The sequence below is a fragment of the Drosophila arizonae genome, chromosome 5 (assembly GCF_054131065.1).
Source record: "Drosophila arizonae isolate 15081-1271.41 chromosome 5, UAZ_ARI_1.0, whole genome shotgun sequence".
Classification (NCBI taxonomy): domain Eukaryota; kingdom Metazoa; phylum Arthropoda; class Insecta; order Diptera; family Drosophilidae; genus Drosophila; species Drosophila arizonae.
In genome coordinates, this window is record NC_142925.1 from 26,412,512 (window position 1) to 26,433,741 (window position 21,230).

At 37.6% G+C, this 21,230-nt stretch overlaps 1 protein-coding gene across 1 annotated transcript in view; it reads right to left on the minus strand.

Annotated features, from left to right (window-relative positions):
* Window positions 1–2,745: 2,745 nt before the first annotated feature.
* The window catches only part of LOC108616875 (uncharacterized), a 33,910-nt gene continuing 15,425 nt past the window's right edge, over window positions 2,746–21,230 (minus strand). Inside the window, exon 2 of the mRNA XM_089470258.1 lies at window positions 2,746–6,432. Coding sequence (XP_089326384.1) covers window positions 5,836–6,432 — 597 coding nt within the window. The 3' untranslated portion in view covers window positions 2,746–5,835. The remainder of the gene's footprint in view (window positions 6,433–21,230) is intronic.

A 21,230-nucleotide genomic window follows, 5' to 3' on the forward strand; every position in this document is an offset into this window, starting at 1 on the left:
TAGTTGAATAATTCCTCTTGTAGATGGACTATATATATGAAAGTTTCAGGGGGATCATATTGCTAAAATGTGTGTACATCCCAAAGCACAAGTCTCTAGTACTTTTTACGAATTGGTGGCGACGTGGGCATTGTATCCAAAACCTGTAAATTACAAAATGTTTGTATTCATTATATGTATACACACAGTAAATCTGAAGTATCCAGGACTAAAAGTGTTCAAATTGGGCTGAAAAAAAAAAATGAATTTTCGGATTTTTTCTCGATAAAAAAGTTATCGGATGAGTATGGTACACACGAGTATGCATGGCAAATTTCAGCTCTTATAACTTCTGAGATCAACGCACTCATACGGACGGACGGACAGACGGACAGACAGGCGTACAGGGCTAAATCAACTCAGTTCGTTGCCCTGATCAAGAATATATATACTTTATGGGGTCTGCCACGCCTCCTTCTGCCTGTTACATACATTTCAACAAAACCATTATACCCTGATTTCCCATTGAAAATGGGTGCAGGGTATACAAATTCTTACAGATGTTCTGAAAATGAAATTCTTAAACATATTGTTACGTTCTACTTACGAAATTAATATTTACAGAACGACTTAAAATCTTGTTTATGATTATTATTTGTACTCCAAACGCCCTGATAAGGATTCCTGGATAGTTGGAAGTCGTCTACATCTTTTACTGGTTTTCGATAATGTTTTCAATCGATAACAAAATAACGGGGTCATTTTTCGATTTTCGAAGCAAAACTCGATATCCGTGGTATATATACTCAGCTCGTCACGCCTATTAAGAATATATATACTTTGTGGGGTCTATCAGGCCTCCTTCTGCCTTATACATACATTTATCAGAACCATTATACCCTCATTTTCCATTTTCAGTGGGTTCAGGGTATAACAAATTAAATCAAAAATAGTTTTTCAGATGAAACGAATATTAATTGAAATGCGTTGTCCCCAGGTAGACCTCTTTAATTTGCAGCATGTCTCTGTAAAGGACAAACAGTTTCAGCACACAACGCAAGGAAAATAAAATAATATAATGTTGATTTAATAAAAAACGAGGGAAATTCAAACTGTGTTACATATCTAGTCCGACCGATCGATCACATATATCGCATGTAAATATAAACATAATTGCGCAAAAATTGAAACAAATAAATCAAACAAAAACGCGCATCCCACATAGCTCCCATGCAAACAAAGCGATGCTCCACATGCGGCAGCGGCAATGAAAACTGCAATTGCGAGTTTTCCGATTGGAGATATAATTATGAAAAGCGCTGCTGCCATAGAAATTGTAATTGAAATGCGAATTCGGTTTGCTTTTCTCTTTGTTAGTGTATTCAGCTTGAAAGCAGTGAAGACAGAGAGGGACAGAGAGGAAGAGAGAGCGATAGATAGCGAAGCGAACTAAAAAACGTGGCTCACATATAAAATCAATTTAATTAATATACATATCGAAATCAGAAAACAGCTGAAATGTCGGCAATAAAAACGAGCAAAAGAAAACAAAATAGGAATAGTTAAATGAAGTTGCAGCTCTGGCAAATTAAACAACTAAGAACGTTACAGTCGGGCGTTACCGACTGCGGAACACTCATTCATTCATCCCATCAACAATTTAGTAGTTAAGTTTCGCTCTAATACTGTAGAATATACAGGTTTTTCAGATTTTTCACGCCCCTACTGGGCGTAGACACCTGATTTTTGGTCAGTTCTTAGAACGAGATAACGGTACCTCACCTGCAAAATTTGAGTACTTACGCTAAAAAAAATGTGCAAATTAAAGCGTATTTTTTGAAATACCCCGCCCCTAAAGAGGCGTAAAAATTATTTTTGGGTCATCAATAGAAGAAGTTACTAGTACCTTAATTATCTAGCTTGCTATTATACTTTAGGAGATATAAACTTTTGCGGCTTGCCACAAATATAAAATTTTAGGTCCCTGGCATCAATAGTGTCCAAGGAAAGTAGGATTTAAAAAATCACTATATCTTCAGGTCCGATTTGCCACCCCCTAATATATAATATAATGTCAGTAGACTTTATAGAATCATTACATTAGCTTACGTGCTAAATGTCAGCGCTCTAGCTGTAAAACTCTTGGATATACAGTTTTATCCGATTTGCCACGCCCCCAATGGGCGTATATATATCCGCCATAGCTCGTGATCTTGTGTGGTCGGTGCGGATCTACATTCTAAATTTCAGCTTTCTAATTATCAATATGATTTCTGTCATATCGGAAAATTCATTTTCTGATTTGCTACGCCCCTAGTGGGCGGGTCGAAAAAATTTTAGCACTTTTCAAATCGGAGATATACACGAGTATGTGTTCCAAATTTCAAGTGTCTAGCTTCAATAGTGCTGAAAAAACTGCGTTCATACGGACAGACAGCAAGACAGACATTGCTTAACCAATATACATACTAATTCACTTTCGTGAATGAGTATAATAATTCACTTTCGTGAATGAGTATAATAATTCACTTTCGTGAATGAGTATAAGCTGAGAAGAGCAACCATGTCCAGTCTTTTTCCATATGCTTGGAATTATCCGAACTTTTCCCAGAGTTAGAAAGTAAAACTATTCAATAATATGAAAACCAAAAATTCTCCTTTTTAAATAATTAGTGATTACGTTCTTAATAAGGGCTATTAATATAATAAATAATACATTATACTCACATTTCAAGGATTTTGTTTTTCGTAGAAGTAAAACATAAATTTTCTTAGTTTTTGATGTTTGCTTTATTTTCTATGCAGTTAGATTTCTTTTGATTATTATAATACATTCTTCGAATTTTCTACTTTTGCACCGGGCCACAGCTACTTCACTTGCTTTTCTGCACACAACGTTTCATTAGAAAATACTTACATTTACTTTTTATTACCAAGTGATACCCTGTCCCAGAAAGGGACACATGTCGAAATTTTGGTTATTTGGTTATTGCTAAACTTTGAGTATTAGGCTCATGCTTATAATATTTTCAGAATATCTTGGATTTTTTATGATTCTGATAATGACTTCAAGTTCTTTAAATATTATTAAATAAATGAGATATATATATATGGAATTAAAGGAAACGACAAAACCCAAAGGCCGAGTCAATAATAAACTTCAAAGTCTGGCTACAGGGTATTACCTGTTAGTTCATTTTATAGTACTTTTAATTGTTCTGTTCTTTTAATGGTTGCTATTAAATTTGTTTTCTGATTTCAGTTTAGTAATCGAGTTTTAGTTTGTATTTGCAGTAATTTTCGATTGCCGCCAAATGCTTCCTAATTGTACAAACATTTCCATTTCCATTTCCATTCATGTAATTAATTTAATACAAGCTTAATTTAATGAATTAATTGTAATTTGATGCCCCTCTACGCAGCGCACATGCTTGACTTGTTCTGCTTGCTTTTTTAAAATGATTCTAGTTGGAAACTATTTATATTTACTCTACCGTTCGCTAGAAAGAAGCTCAGTGCGTGTCCTCCACGAATGATTTTATATTTTCTTGTATTTTCTATGTTTATTCTTTGATGTTTTTCTCTTTTTAGTTCATTATTTAAGTTTGAAGTACGGCCCTAAGATAAGCGCTGATAAATATGCTACACACCAAGACGCATTCACCTAGACACATAGACATCAACAACATTAAATTGCACGCGTGTGCCTGTATGTGTGTATGTACCATGGGAGTTGTATAATAGAAAACATTTTGATTCTGTATATTTAGAAAAATAATAATTAGTTGTATAGGTGCTACGTGGTTAAATTTTTGGACTTGGGACTGTTCAAATATTTGCATTCTATTTTCCGTTTTTGGCAATTTGTTTCACATTTATTAATATAATTTATTTGTGTTTCTTTGCAGGTACCTGATACTTGAATATCAATTACTGGGACAGGCTGTGGGTAAGAGCAAATGATAGCGCTTTTATTATAGGCCTTGTATAATAATATTTGTATAAATAAATGTGTATTTTTTCATATATATGTATATATATATATTTTTGATTTGGATTTGTTTTTCTCTTTGGTTTCATCTGCGTGTAAAAGCGCCTAAAAGCGAGCAATGCCCAACAGCAAAAAATGTTAGTGATTGAGTTCCTAGCATATATACATATATATGGTATATATATCTAAACACACCGATACAAGTATGGCAAAAACTTTGAGTTCACTTCAAGCCTACACACACATAAATAGTTAATCATATTAATAGCTTATATAGGTATATATCATATATATAATCTATCTTGTAAATATTTTTGTTATTTTGTTCATCAAAGTTCTTATTAATGTCTAGCACTTAGCCTAGCTGTAGCTTTATTTTTGTCTTAAATAGCTTTGGTTTACGTTTTTCTTTTACCATTTGTTTTTAACACTTAGGGTTTTGGCAATTGGAGTTTCGGCCTTGTTTGGCGTGAGCGCCATTTGTTGCGCCGAAAGACTCCAATTATTGGACGAATTGTTGATATACGTTGCGGTTTATGCTCAAAAAGTGAGAGAGATAGAGACAGAAATAGAGTATGTGAGAGTGTGTGTTTGTGAAAATTTTGACAGATTTGTCTTGAGTAGAGTATAACGTGGAGTAAAGAGCTAGAGACCAATAGCACTTTTTCGTGGAATCAGAAATGTTTCAAATATAAAAACATAGTATGTATGCTAGGAAATCTAAAAGTAAATATAAATTAAAATTTGTATTTAATTGTTTATGAATATTTCCTGTTACATGAAATTTTAATTCAATTAATGAGCATTAAATAAGCCTTAAAAATAGATCTAAAATGGTTACAATGAAATTTCGTATTTCAAATAAAGTGTGAACCGAAAAACTGTGTTGGCCTTAATGCCATGTGATGCCGGTATTAATTGATGATGATAATGAAAATAACAGAAAAATTTGTTTGTTAAGCTGCGCATATTTTAAGCTTAAAGGCAATACGCTTGAACATGGTGGTTTACGTAGTTGAGAGAAACATGGACATACAATCACAAATACTTACACAAAAAAGCTCATGCACTCACACACACAAACTCTACTTGGCACACAATCATATGCTTCGACAAGCACAAGTTTCAATTTGTTGCACTTTTTAAGCATTAAGTAGCTGCCCTGGCTTTAATGGAATGTGTGTTTGTAAGTGTGTGTGAGTGAGTGTGCAATGCAATGTGTGTGTATTTGTGCGTGTGCGTTGGCCGGCAAAGCGGTTTAGTTGTATTTTAGCTTTTAAAAGCAGCTAGTATTTGTATTTTGCAGTTATTTGTTTTCGGCTTTAGTTCTACCCTTGCATTGGTCCTTTCGACATGACCAAGATTCGCGATAAATGTAATAAAATGAAATTCCTGCAAGGGTATTCCGTCTTCGGTGTACCGAAGCATACTGCTTTTGAATATTTTGATTTTATGTTACACTGCTTAATGTTTTAAAGTTTTGTTTTTTGTTTTGTTCAGTTTCGTTGTTTGCACAACATCGAAAGCACACGAATTAAGCACGTTTAGAGCATTTAGTTAAAATTACAAATTACGCACTAGTACACATATAGAAATTGTTATAGCAAAAATAAAAAATGTGGCGACAAAGTGCCCAGCGCTTGCGGTTTCTACAAGTTCAATATTTTTACGCAGCGCTGAAAAGTATGCTGCACTTTTCGTATTGCATTTTTTCTGCTATCACGTTGGCCACAGCATTGCGAAATTTCACTACTTAATGGCTAGGTTAGAGAATAGAGAGTATGCACAGTGTATACTCAACAATGTTGCTACGTACTAAGTGGGCGTGGCTAGAGGGATCACTGGGGGCCTGGATGCCAGGATGCCTATGAGTTGGTGAGCTTGGACGGCGGTGGCGGCCATTGCCGCTTGATAACAGCAAAGTGCGTCATTTGAAAGGTGTTTGTCAGCTGGCAGCGACGCTCGACGAATCCAGTTAGACAGTAGCCCATGTTGTAGTCCTCCATCGATATGTTCGATGTCAGATACAGCTTGAACTCATCATTGTATGCCAACTGTGACTTCGACTTTGACTGCGAACTACTATTTGGGCTAGCAGTAGCGGCTCCTCCTCCTCTTCCTCCTCCTCCTCGAGATATGGCTTCTGCTGCTGCTCCGACTGCTGCCGCTGCCGTTGCGGCTGCTGTTGTCCCTCCAGCCGTTGTTGGTGGCGTTGTTGTTGCTGTCATTGTTGCGACTGTTGCAGCACCGCTTGTCGCTGTTATTGACGGCCTGCGAAAGTGTCCGGCAATCAGCAGAGAGCCCTGCTGGTCCATGGGCAGCATCCTGGCCTTGGTCGCCTGCCGCTGCGTGCCAGCGCACTCTACAATGCGACAACGGTTCGGCTGCCACCAGCAGGGCGTGATGGTCCAGTAACTGGATGAGGCGGTGCGCGCCCAGCCCTCCTCCGGATACAGCAATATCTGTGTGCGAATGCAAAGCAAAGAGAAATCGAGTGAGATTTTAGCCAGCACCAATTGCAAATTGGTTTTGTGTATCGCTGCTATCTCTGCCGTAATTGAAAATCGTAATTAAAATGTGCAAACTGCCCCACATTTGCATCCGCAGCAACTACAGTAGCCTTGGGTCATTGTTTAACTAGCAACTAAACGAAATTTATGTCCGCCACTAAGTGCCAGTCATTAGTTGTATGGATATTTCCATGGGGCATTCGTTCTGCTCTACCCGAAGGATTGGTTAAAAAAGTTGTGTGAAATGTTTGAATGTAATAATGCGATTCAGCAATAGTTGATATTAAATTCGTTTCAAGGATATGGCTAAATATCAATATACTTATAGCTAGGTATCGATAGTAATAAAAAATGCCATCGATAATAAAATGAGAATATTGTTAGCAGAAGACGAGATGCGAGATCGCGAATTTTAGGCGAAGCAGGTCAAAGCGAAAATTATGAAAGAATATTAATATAAATAATCTCCAACTTGATAAACCGTTGCATGAGGAATCTGTTAGCCCCAGGCTTGAAGGTCAAAAAAGCGTAATAATGATGCTCATTTGGTAAGGATCAGCATTGGTCTACTCATTTCAATTCTCAATCTAAAGATGAGGTTGCAAGGTCAGCGTTCATTTGCGTATTTTTAAAGTCCCCATTTGTTAATCCTCATCTATTTTCTCTATCGCAAAACTATTTTTCACTATGTGTATGTTCATGGTGAACAGTGGTGCCTAGATATTAGACTGTTCATGCTTGGTTTTCAAATAAATAAAATACATTTCAATTATCTGCCTGAGCTCTTGATAGCTGTGGTATAAAAACAGCTAATGATATAAAAATCGCCCTAAATTGCCTTGCTGGACTCAATCAACGGTTTCTCGTATCTCATGTATTTATTATGACTTATGCTGTGGACCACGTGTACAATTACTCATCTGGCTTTATATTTAGTTATATTTATATAAAATATAATATTTATATAAAATATATATATATGTATATATAATGTTTTATGGTATGTTGAGTCGTACGATCTATCAATTCTTTACAACGCTGATTATGTATTAATGAGTATTTGCTGCCGTCTCATTTGCATGTGCCCGCGATTTAATTTTCCATAATATTCTCTTAACTGCGGCCACTCGAAAATCGTTTAATTTTCATTAATAGTCAAGTGGGTTTTTATCTGGGATTAATGTGCCATGGCCATGGCAAGTGAATTCGCATTGTGTTCCGTGTGCCGTTTGCTAGTTAAATGCGTTAAGAGCATAAAAAATTAAGTTAAATAAAAAAAATAAAGGAGGAAATTATGCATGCATTTTTAACCGTTGTCTGCACCGCATTAATTTTAAACAATTTACCTGCCATGCACACCAAATAAAGCATACAAAAAAAAACACAAGGGTATATTATTTTAAAGTCAGGAACTTAACGCATCGCAGTTCCCAGAAGCCGAGCGCCTGCAGCTGCACTGCAGCCACTTCAATTTCAAAAGCAGCTGCTCCTGCTCCTGCTCATGCTTCTGTTGCTGCTGCTATTGCTACTGCATTCGCTGCTATAGTCATTGCTGGTGGTAAATGCGAGTTCACCGTTGGCTGTGGGGTTTTTGGGGCCAGCTCAAGCTTCCATTTCTCTTTTACGCTTTGTTGCTTTATTTCAATTCATATCTAAAGAAAAGTAGACAAAATGAAAGCATTCTTTTGAATTCCAGAGATTTTTTATCTTTGCTCTCCCGCTTCCGCGACACACTTCACCGTGGTGATGCTGACTGTCGCTCCATTGTGCGGTTAATTCCGTATTTGATTAGCGTCGTCTAGTCAGCTGCATTTGCTTATTAGGCATGCACCCAGTTAAACAGGGAAAAGCTCACAGCTTCAAATTAATAATAAAATTGTTGCTGCGGCCGCAGTAACCGCGATGCAAAATCGCTGCCAGTTGATGATAAAATAACTAACACATTTTATTTATGAGCTGGCATTGAGATAAAGCCACTATGTGCGGCATGTGGCATGTGGCATGTGGCATGTGGCATGTGGCATGTGACATGTACCATGCGCCATGTACCATGTGCCACATACCACAGCAACAATATCAAGAACTTTTGCGGTCACTCCATTGTTAAAACAAAATTAAAAATAATATGCACAGTGACTGCAATAATTGAACAAGAAATCGATTAAATTATATTTAAGTAACATAAATGCTATGACATAAAAATGCGATTAGAACTGATAACATAGAAAAATAAAAAATCGCAATAGCCATTAAAAAATTTGTTAATACGTAAAAGGTCCATACATTTCGGTCCCCTCATTAGCTTGCAATTAGGGCCAGAGTTTAAATTTTAATATAGATTTCGATGTATTTCCTGTGTTTCCGGTGTTTCATCTCAAATATTTTTGCTAATTATAAAATGCTGCAGGTGCTGTCCTTCATATAAGCACTAACCAGAGAGCTCTCTGGTTAGTGATTGAAGCTAGAGACTTGAATATCGATATTCGATGCCTCAGATATCATATTAGTTGAAGAGCTAGAAAGCTGAAGTTTGGAATGTAAATCCGCATCGACCACCCACGGTCACGAGCTATGGCGGATATATCTACGCCCATTGGGGACGTGGCAAATCGGATGAAACTGTATCTCCAAGAGTATTACAGCTAGAACGCTGAAATTTCGCACGTAAGCTAATGCTATAATTATATAAAGACTACTAACAATAATATATGTCTACGCCCATTAGGGGTGTGGCAAATTGGACCTGAAGATATAGTGTTTTTTTTAAATTTTGCTATATTTTGGACAGTATTGATGCTAGAGACCTCAAATTTTGTATATATACTCGCGCTGACCACCCAAAAAGCTTCGAAAGATATACCGCCCACAGGGGGCGTGGCAAACTGCAAAAGATTATATAACCTAAAGTATATTAGCCGGAAGCTGAAAGCTGAAGCTCGAATTGAATAAATAAATAAATAGTTAAGTTACAAGTAACCTCTTCTATCGATGACCCAATAATAATTTTTACGCCTCTTTAGGGACGTGGCATGCCGAAAAACACCCTGAAATTTTAACATTTTTGCAGCGTTAGCATTCAAATTTTGCAGTTGGGTTAGCGTTAGCTCGTTCTAACAACTGACCAGAAGTAAGGCAAATCGGTATTAGAACTAAACTTAGATACTAAATTGCTGATGGGGTGTGAATGAGTACCGACTACTGAGGTAACGGCCGACTACAACGTTCTTACGTGTTTGCTTTAGAAAACCCTTCATACGGACAGACGGACAGACGGACATGGCTAAATCGACTCAGCTCGTCGACCTGATTAAGAATATATATACTTTGTGGTGGAGTGGTCTTCCACGCCTCCTTCTGCCTGTTACATACATTTCAATAAAACCATTATACCCCGATTTCCCATTGAAAATGAGTTCAGGGGGATTATATTGTACAAAACAAAAAAAAAAAAAAAAATATATATATATATATATATATATATATAATATATGTTGACCTCTAGTTTTGCCTTTTGTTATCTACTTTGAGACATCTACGTATTTTAAATTAATCGTAAACTGGAATGATTTGATAAAGTAAAAACGATTCTCTCGGATCGTTCCAGTTGTTTCGGACCGTAACTCGTGAAATTATTCCGTATTTGTGCTCAAGTGCCATTCGAAGTCTCTTTTGATTTAAAAAATTAATAGGCTTGTATGCTTTATTATTGTAGTTGCTGCCCTCGTTTTTGGTACGTTTCATAGGGGCGAATGCTTGTGATTGCAGTCGCATATGTATGTGAGTGCGCTTGTGTGTATGGCGCATTATTCCACTATGGGAAATTTTGGCGTTTTTTTTTTATATTTAGTCGTTTTTTCGCAGTATTAAAATGTATTATTTTTTTACCATTTTAATAAAACTCCAAACTTTAAGGCAATGTACACAAAATTGCAATCGTCAGCCGCAGATTGGGCACTTACTAGCACACACACGCGCACACACATACACAGTGGGTAACATATAGAAGCGCACGTGCCACATACATATACGTCAAGCTGTCCCACATGCCAAATGCTACTGCACTCGAACTGCGCGCTCATGTTTGAAAATTATCAAAAAGAAAAGAAAGCTCTAGTCGAGACTGCTTAACTAGGAGATACCCTGAAATCTCAAAGCTGATATTCTACTCATACTGCACTTCTTTTATGCACACATGCATACACACGCACGTATAATCACGCGCTCTGTTGACTGCACAGTTAGCAGCGACTGCGCTGGAGTGTGGGCAATATTATGGGAATTTCTTTGTTAAATAATTTCTTTTGTAGACATACAATTTTAATGAAACTTTCAGAGCGTAAATATATGGTAAAGGCGAAAAGGCGTGGTATCCAAAACCTGTAAATTAAAAAATCTTTGTATCCAATAATTTTATATGAAACACAAATTTGAATTCTACAGATCTAAAAATTTTCAAATCAGGCTGAAAGAACAAAGCCGATTTTTCGATTATTCTCGATAAAAAGTTATCGGATGAGTTATCGAAAAAATATGATAAACTTGTACTGCGTATGGTACACACGAGTATGCATGCCATTTCAGCTCCCTAGCTCTTATAACTTCTGAGATCGACGCACTCATACGGACGGACGGACAGACGGACAGGGCTATATCAATTGAGCTCGTCGTGCTGATCAAAAATATATACTTTATGGGGTCTGCCACGCCTCCTTTTGCCTGTTACACACATTTCAAAAAAACTATTATACCCTGATTTCCCATTGAAAATGGGTTCAGGGTATAAAAATAAGACTTACTGGTTACGGGCAGCAGCGGCAACAGCAGAAGGATGGCCTTAATAAGCTGCCAAAATGCGCAGTCAAAGCCAGTTAAATCTGGGGTTGGAGTTCGGGCTCGGTTCATGTGCGCGCTGCAGTTGGGGCCCGCTCTGCGATTGCATTATTCAAAGTTGCGAACGTGCATGCTGCGAAATTGAAAATGCAACGCAACAAATCGCTAGCGACTATCAAGGGTCATAAAATCCCCCCACCCCCACGAAAACACACATACATCGACAGCACTCATACAAATACGTGGAAATCACTTCCGCTTTGGTTTGCCAACTGCAGCGCACTATGGGGAAAAATCCAAATTATCGGGTATTAATTAATAACTTGAAAACTAAGCCAGATTTTTTGATCCGGTTTTTGTATTATTAATATGTATACCATCAGAAATATATTTTAGAAAAATGGGCGTGTCACCGCCCACCCAAAAAAAAAATTAATTAAAATTTTGTATTAAAAAATTTATTTTTTTTAAGAATTTTGCTTGTTTATACTTTAAAATAATAGTAATACTTTAAAGTAATAGTAATAAAATAATAACAGTCGAACTTTCATAAAATCGATATTAGTTTTCTTCAGTTTCGAGTTCCAGATCAGCCAGAAATATTGATCCGCTGAAAAAATTTGGGTTCTTCAACTGATTTAATTGTGCCTTCAACTTTACATAATACAAGACGTACAACTTCATTAGACCTTTATGCTTTGAAACTCGTTTCTAAAGGTTTGCTGAAGAAATAATCTGATCAGATGTATCCATTGCTCTATCAACCATCAGCGAAATTATGGATTCTGCTATCCTTCTATGCGTGATGAAATTAGTCTGATTTATAGACCTGGTTGTGCAAATTAAAAGCTGCCTTGCCAAAAATGCCTACAGGATGAACAGTATTTTCCATAATTTGCCTCAAATGAACAATTATTTTATAAACATTTGCTGTCATAGTTCTCAGCTAGTTTTTGTTCCTGCTGCATTTCTTCCATTTGGCATTTATATTTTGGCAAAAAAGCGGCTTTTGCTTTTTTAATATCATTAATAAGTTGAATCAATATTAGTCTTATTTAGTTTCGCCTTAAAAAAAATCTAAATTACTATTTCTTGGTTATAGTTGCCTTTTTCATTGAGCCAAATATCACACAGCTCAGCTCATAGTCACCTGCTAAAAATTGATTTGCGCTGGTTGTGCGCAAAAGTGCACATTGAGACAAAGGCATTAAGATCCCAATTAATTACTCTATAACATGCAATTGGAATTATACTTGTGCGCCCTGGTGGCTGTTTTATATGTCTTTGCAAAGTTTAATTTTATTTACAAGAAATGAAATTTGACAACATTTGCTATTTATACAATAAATGAATAAAATAAGTTCAAACATCAATTGGTTTTTAAGCCAACGCATAGTAGAAGCCCTAAAAATTCATATCCTTTTTAAATTTCTCAAAAATAATGTCTGGTCATTGAATAACGATGATTTGAAAATCGGCTACCACAAATTGTAAGCTGAAGGCAAATGCTTTTCGAAGATAACAGCTGACTTTAACAGCTGTTAGGCTTAACAGTGGACTGTCATTCAACATTTTGAGTACAGTACCTTAAAGTTTGGAGTTTTATTAAGATGTTAACATAAAAAAATTCTAAATTTTCATACTTCGCAAAAATGACTAAATACCCGAAAAACGGCAAAATTCCCCATAGTGCAGCGTTGGCAATTTTAGCGCCGGGGCATCAGGTGGCCAAGACCATTGGCAATGGCAAAATCGAAAGCGTGGCTTGTGGCTGTGATTGTGTTTGTGTTTGTGACTGGGGCGCTCTTTGGGCGGCAGCGCACTAAAGTAGCTCCTGCCTTGAGGCGTCCATAATCGATTTCTGCGTGGCACGCAATTGTTTGTTGACTTTGGTTTTATTGCGTTGCCATTTTATTGCCATACAGCAGCAGAGCAAATAAATTTTCACACCCATGCACACAGCCACTCACTGACAATAGCATCAGCAACGGCAACAGAATCGTCGAACCGCATTGCATTGTCAGTGCTCAGCTGGCAACTTTGTCTATTAATTTGCTTAATGAGTTCATTGACAAATATCGCACGCCTCGCTCTGACTTAACAAATGTTTAAGTAACTTCCAAGTTCTCGAGGCAGTGGAAAACTTTTCTCATTTCGTTCGATGACTGCTGACATTAATTAATTAACTGCTGTCGCACACACTTCAACACTTTAACAGTCACTCAGTCTGTCAGTTGGATTATTACTTAGCCAACATTTCTCACTCTACCCATGTATATGTTTTGAGCACTCGAAGGTAATTAGCAGCTCTCATAAGTATGCTACAGTGCTCGGCCAAATCCGGCGTAAGCCCGATAATCAAAGCTTTATCATGATTGTCTGAGCACTCGATGCACAGGCTGTCGCATACGAAGTTGCTAGAAGACATCCCGTATTCGCTGTTCCATTAGCCATTAGCAAGTCATTACAGCGCGTATATACCCTATTATCGAATAACTATTCCAACTTGCCAATTGATTCAGATAAGATCAATATATAATATTTTCTTATATATATATATATATAGTTATTAAATAAAAGCCTCCTGCACTATCAAAAAATATAATTTATTATTATACCCTGTACCCATTGAAATAGGGAAATCAGAGTATAATGGTTTTGTGAAAAGTATTTAACAGGCAGAGTATTTACATCGCAGACCGCTTAAAGTATATACATTCTAGATCAGGGCGACGAACTGAGTCGATATAGCCCTGTCCGTCTGTCCGCCCGTCCGTCCGTCCGTTTTTTTTTTTTCGATAACTCATCCGATAAGCTTTTATCGAGAATAACCGAAAAATTGATTTTGTTTTTTCAGCCTAATTTGATTACTTTTAGACCCAAAGACTTCAGATTTACTGTATATATACAATTGATGAATACGAAGATTTTGTAATTTACAGAACTAGAGACATTTCAACCTTATGATAATGTTCTGAAAGTTTCATCAGGATCATTTGACTACAAGAGAAATTATTTTAGAAGTAAATTCTTATAATATTGTCCACACTGAATGATTACACGTAAGCTAATGTGATGCTTCTATAAAGTCTAATGAGCCTAATTATATGTCTACGCCAATTAGAGGCGTGGCAAATCGGACGTGAAGATATAGTGATTTTTTAAATTCAAGCTTTGGGGCTGACCACCCAAGACCAGAAAGCTTCGATGGATATATGTATCGATGACCCAAAAATAATTTTTAAGCCTCTTTAGGGGCATGGCATATCGAAAAATACGCTGTAATTTTCACATTTTTGGACCCAAAGCATTCAAATTTTGCAGTTAAGTTACCGTTACCGTTACCGTTAGCTCGTTATAAAATCATAACATTAGCTTCCGTGCAAAATTTCAGCGTTCTAGCTGTAAAACTCTTGGAGATTCAGTTTGATCCGATTTGCCACGCCCCCAATGGGCGTATATATATCCGCCATAGCTCGTGATCTTGGGTGGTCGATGCGAATCCACATTCCAAATTTCAGTTTTCTAGTTCTTCAACTAATATGATTTGTGGCATATCGGAAAATGCATTTTCCGATTTGCTACTCCCCTAGTAGGCGGATCGGGAAAATTTTAACACTTTATAAATCGGAGATATACACGAGTATCGCTTCAATTGCGCCGAAATAGATTGCGTTCATACGGACAGACAGCAAGATGGACATTGCACAGAACCAATATACTTTCGTGAATGAGTATAAAAAGTTAGGTACATAATACACAATGTCAATGGAAAGATTTGAAGTTATAGCTCTTAAAAATTTGGAAAAGTGGTAAAGTTGTAAAAATCAGCAAGTTTTTGTGAAAAATGTTCCATTTGTCAATTGAATTTTCGGAAAAATATTGCACCAATTTTTGCAGTGTTGGCTACGATTTAAAGAATGGAATGTTACTAATAGAATACAAAACAAGTAAGAGGGCTCTAGTCCAGATTACTCGACTAGGAGATACCCTGAACCCACCAAACTGATATTCTAATCATTCTGCACTTCTTCTATTCACACATACATACACATACACATACACATACACATACACATACACATACACATACACATACACATACACATACACATACACATACACATACACATACACATACACATACACATACACATACACATACACATACACATACACATACACATACACATACACATACACATACACATACACATACACATACACATACACATACACATACACATACACATACACATACACATACACATACACATACACATACACATACACATACACATACACATACACATACACATACACATACACATACACATACACATACACATACACATACACATACACATACACATACACATACACATACACATAACATACACATACACATACACATACACATACACATACACATACACATACACATACACATACACATACACATACACATACATATACACATGCATCCAGAGGCACGTATAACAACGCGCTCTGCTAACTGCGCAGTAAGCAGCAACTGCGCTTGGTCTGCGCTGCAATGTGGGCAATATTATACGAATTTATTTGTTGAATAATTTGTATTCTAGACGTACGATCTTAATGAAACTTTCAAAACACAATTGAAATGTTCGAATGTATGTGCATTCCAAAACACAAGTACTTGAAATGCAATTGGGCGAAAGTGGAGTGGTATCCAAAATCTGTAAATTGCACAGTAAATCTGAAGTCTCCAGGTCTAATAGTATTCCAATGAATAAAAAATTATGTTAATACGACTATTCATTGAAGAGCTAGTTTAAATTTATTAAACCTCTAAATTTTGTAGTTTTTTTTTACCTAATGTAGTCTATATCTCTTGAGAATATGTCCTCTTTAATATCAATAAAACTTTTAGTGCCTCTAGGTGCCCCTTTGGGCTTCTACAGCGAAAAACTAACCCAAAATCGGCATAACGCACAAAGTGCACTAAAAAAGGACAACAAAAAAGGTTTTAGTTTTTCATTTAAAAGCATGCATTTTAGGACAAAAGTAAATTTTTTTGAGGTTAAACTGTGAAGCACTCTGTTAACGCACCACCTTGTGCGTTAGCCTATTTATAGCTGGAGGAATTCTCTGTCGATTACTACGCGAAATGAGCAAAAGCCCCGCTGTGCGAAGGTCGAGTTAAAAGTCAATTATAGTCAACACTTTGGTATTTATGAACAAAAATCAATGGCTTATTGATCAATTGACTTATATTTGACATATTCTGTCAGTATCCACCAGGTTAAGTTATCAAAATGAAGTTATTGTATTTTTTTTTTCTTACACAATAAGTGAGTCTTGTTAACATCAAAATGAAGTTGTTTTCATTTAAGCACAAGTGATTCTCCTAACTATAGATATCATGTTGAAGTTATTTCTTTTTTTTTTCTTTCTAATTTTTGTTTGCACGAAATTCTTTGTTTCCTTGGAAAAGTTACAAATTGACTTTTAAAACATTATAAACAATTTTGATTTTTATTCGCGAAGCTTAAACAATTTTAAAAGAATGTTTAAAACTTTATTATTTTTTCGAGTATTCGTCAATTTTTCAGTATTTTTAAGATATATTCTGCTATTCGGGGCGGAGACAAATCCAACAAATCAAAAACCATGAAAATCGATCCAGCAGATCTCGAGTTATAAGTGTTTGAACAAACCCGACTTTGTTTTATATCTATATATATAACAGTTATAAATAATAGCTGTGAATGAAGTCAGAAACATTTTTTAGTACCGTTCTGTAAATGCAGACTTTAAGAAAAAATTGTAATTATTTTAAATTTTCGATAGTACTATCGATAGTATAGACGGTTTTCACATTCGATAGTTTTCACCATGAATCGTTTTACTATCGATTGTTTTCACTATCGAATGTGAAAACATCGATAGTTTTTAAGCCCTAGCTGCAATATCCATCGAGTGGTGCTACCATCGATGGATCCCCAGTTCTAATGTGAATGAATATTCCGCAGTCAGTAACGCCCTGCTGCAACGTTCTCTGTTTTAGATTTGTAATTGTATTGATTTACATTCTTTATAATAGAATTTAAAAGTATTTTTTTTAAGCTCCAGGTATTCTACAGAATATCAGATTATAGATGGTCTACCAAATTTCTATCTACTGACTGCAATCGTACATCAAATCAATTTGATTTCCGAATTAATTCAATACATTTTCGATATGTTAGCCGTAATTAAAATATATATAATTGCTCTAGTTAAATCTAAGCCAAATCTAAGCTAAGCCAACTCATGGTCCTTCATTCGATTTGCTGTCTTCTCATTTCATAGAATTTAATTTTCCCCTTTCTTGCTTTTACGGAAGTGCAGCAGAAATTGAAGTTTTCTTCATTGCTTCCTCTTTCTGTGCCGTTTGTTGTTGTTGTTCTTTGAGCTCGCTCGCCAACTGTAAATGAGTTTTTGCCTGGTAGTAAACTTATCAGTGGATTTCTTTTCAATTGGCATAGCTATTCGAATTTATTTATGCGCCTCACGCACTGTACCACGCCCTGAAAGCGAGTGCCAAGTCAAATCAGACGGTGTTGAACCCCGAGTCCGGCATTCAAATTCGCTTGCAGCTGGCAGGGCGAAAAGTTTTAATAAGTTGCTCATTAGCAGACAAAATGAGGCAGGCGAAACAAAATAATTTACACGCCCAACATCCGTTGCAATTAAACTTGACGCAACTTAAATTTCATGTCTTCGAGAGTGCCCCGAGCCGAAGCATGCTAGCTGAATGTATCCATCCTTTCAGGTCCGGCGCAGCTGGAGCCGCATTCCGGCCAAGTTTACGGTGTGCTGTAAATGTAGATATCAACGGATGTTAGGCAGACGCCCGGCATAAGATGCCACGGCCTCAAAGTTTGTCACGGCGTAACTATTTCCTTGCAACAACCGCTTTACAACCACCGCCCTAACCAGCCTCCAGCCTCCTCGCTCAAGTCAGGGCGCGTTGTTAAGCGTAAGTTTATATGGAAAACTTTTCATGTGTCTCGGATGCACTCGCCCCTCCCAAGCGCAAGCCCCATTCTCGCTGCGGCGACGCTGGTAATGCAGAAATTAAAGTTCTTTGCAAAAGTACAAGCGCCGCCAAAAGTTTTCACACAGCTCGCAGTTGACAAGCTGAGGCGCCGGATATGCGTCGCTACAAATTTGATATGTTAGACAAGTGATGTGGCGTAAACGAAGCCACGGTGGCCCCGTTAAGACAATGTGGAACACATTTTAATGCGTAGATTTTGCTTATTATTGCTTATTATTATTGAGCTATTCAATTGTTTTAATTAGCTTTAGTCCTTCTTAAATAAATGTATGAAATATACATAAGTGAAATAAATTAACTTTTACGGACTTAACACCAAACACAGTACAGTACAAGTTTATCATAATTGATCGATAATCCATCTCATTAATTTTTATTGATTATAGTCGATAATTTGAATTAATTTTTGAATCGGACTTTGAATACTGTTACAGATGGAGATTTGAAAAAATATTATATATATTAAAGTATATATATTTTTGATCAGGACGACGAGTTGAGTCGATTTAGCCATGTTTGTCTGTACGTCTGAACCCATTGAAAATGGGAAATCAGGGTATAATTGTTTTGTTAAAGTATATATATTCTTGATCAGGGCGACAAGCTGAGATTTAGCTCTGTCCATCCGTCTGTCCGTAAGTCCGTATGTTTGAACGCGTCGATCTCAGAAGATATAAGAGTTAGAGACTTAAAATTTTTTTCCCTAGGTCCGTGTATAGCACGCGCATATCGAGTTTTGCTTTAAATATCGATAAATTGTCCCGTTATTTTGTTATCGATTAAAATCAATATCGAAAACTAGTAATAATTTTATATCTCCTACACCTTTAATGCTAGAATCCAAATTTTTAATGTAGACTTATATGCATTTTATACAATTTCGGTTTTTGTGGAAATTGCCCCCCACCCCTATATACCTTCTCACCATCACATTTATAAAAGTCGTATTTCAATTACATGTATATCCGTATTATAATCATAATCTAAGTTTCATGAAGATCGTATGTCTACAAAAGAATTATTAAACAATTAAGTTCTCATAGTAAGCGCTCACTGCAGCCCATGCGTGTTTAAGCGTGGGTGCTTGTGTGAGTAAATGTTTGTGTATGTGTGTGTATATATGTGTGTGTGTGGGTGTATGCGAGTGTGTTTTTTATATTCCTTTATTGACAATCTTAATACAAGTTGCAAGTTGCGTGGTGGCTAGGATAGCGCGCGGTGCTTGCGGGACGGCCGTAAAGCATTGCTTCGCAAGCACTATGCGCTACCTTAGCCTGGGACAGCTCGTCTTCTCAGTCTCTCGACTCTGCGGAGCTCCATCATCACCGTGGTCGCGAAGGTGCTTGTTAGTTCCCAAGCTTCCTCCGATTCCAGCATGGCGTTTACTAAGTTGTCCGCTCTGATGGAGCGGCCCACTGCCTCTTCCAGACGACGCCTCTCCTCCAGGAACCGTCCACATTCGAAAAGAATGTGGTTGGCGTCTTCCACATGCCCTCGCTCGCACCAGGGGCACTCGTCAGATTCCTCGTGGCCAAAGCGCTTCAAATAGCTCCGAAAGCATCCATGACCCGAGAGAATCTGCGTAAGGTAGAAGTTAACCTCGCCATGTTTGCGGTTAACCTATGGTTCAAGCTCCGGGATGAGCTTGTGCGTCCACCGCCCTTTAGCTGAGCTATTCCACCTTCTTTGCCATCGTGCGATGCTGTTCGCCCTGACAGCGTTGAGTTGCGTAGGACCGTGCGAATTCCGCTCCACGGCTTCGGCGACCAAATACTCCAGTGGCACCATACCGGCTATGACGAGCGCCGCGTCATCATAGATAGTCCTGAAAGCGCAGCTGACTCTGATTGCACTCAGTCTGTAGATCGCGCAAATACCCCGGCTGTAGCTCGGCGTTGCCATCGCTCGTGCCCATATTGGCGCAGCATAGAGGATGACGGACCTAATGACGCTCATTAGAAGGAGACGTCGTTGCTGTTTAGGTCCCCGCGTGTTAAGCATAATTCTCGAGAGAGCTCTACAAGAATCAGCTGCCTTTTTATGCACATACTCTAAGTGCTCGCGGAAAGTTAATCTTGTGTCTATCATGACACCAAGATACTTTATCGCCCTCTTTGACGCAATTGTAACACTGCCGATCTTTATATTGGCAGTTTCCACTCTTTTGCGACTGCTGACTAGGACAACTTCAGTTTTGTGTGCCGCTAGCTCGAGCCCAGCTCCAGTCAACCAGCATCGTATGCGATTGATACTTTCGCTGCACATATCCTCTGTATCTTTGAGTTCCTTTCCTATGGCTACGACAGCTACATCATCAGCAAAGCCAATGGTGTGCGCACCTGCTGGTAGTTCCAAGCGTAGTACGCCGTCGTACATGATATTCCATAGGAGAGGCCCCAGCACTGAGCCTTGGGGTACTCCAGCTGACACTGTATGAGTTTGGGGACCCTCACTCGTATTGTATACCAGTGTTCTTCCTCTGAAGTAACTCTTTATTGTTTCTTTAAGATATTTAGGGATATTATATTGTGACAGCGCATTCAGTATCATATCCCAACTAGCTGTATTGAAGGCATTCTTTACGTCCAGGGTCGCAATAATGCAGTACTGCTTCGTCCCATGCTTCCATCTTGTGCCATGGATGGCGGAAGTGGCCAGACCAACAACTTTGTTTAGCGCATCCGTATGCGTGTGTGTGTGTGTGCGTGTGTGTGTGTGTGTGTGTGTGTGTGTGTGTGTGTGTGTGTGTGTGTGTGTGTGTGTGTGTGTGTGTGTGCGTCTTTCTTGTGTATGCAGAAAGACGCGAAAAATTATTGAAATAGGTAATGCTCGAAGG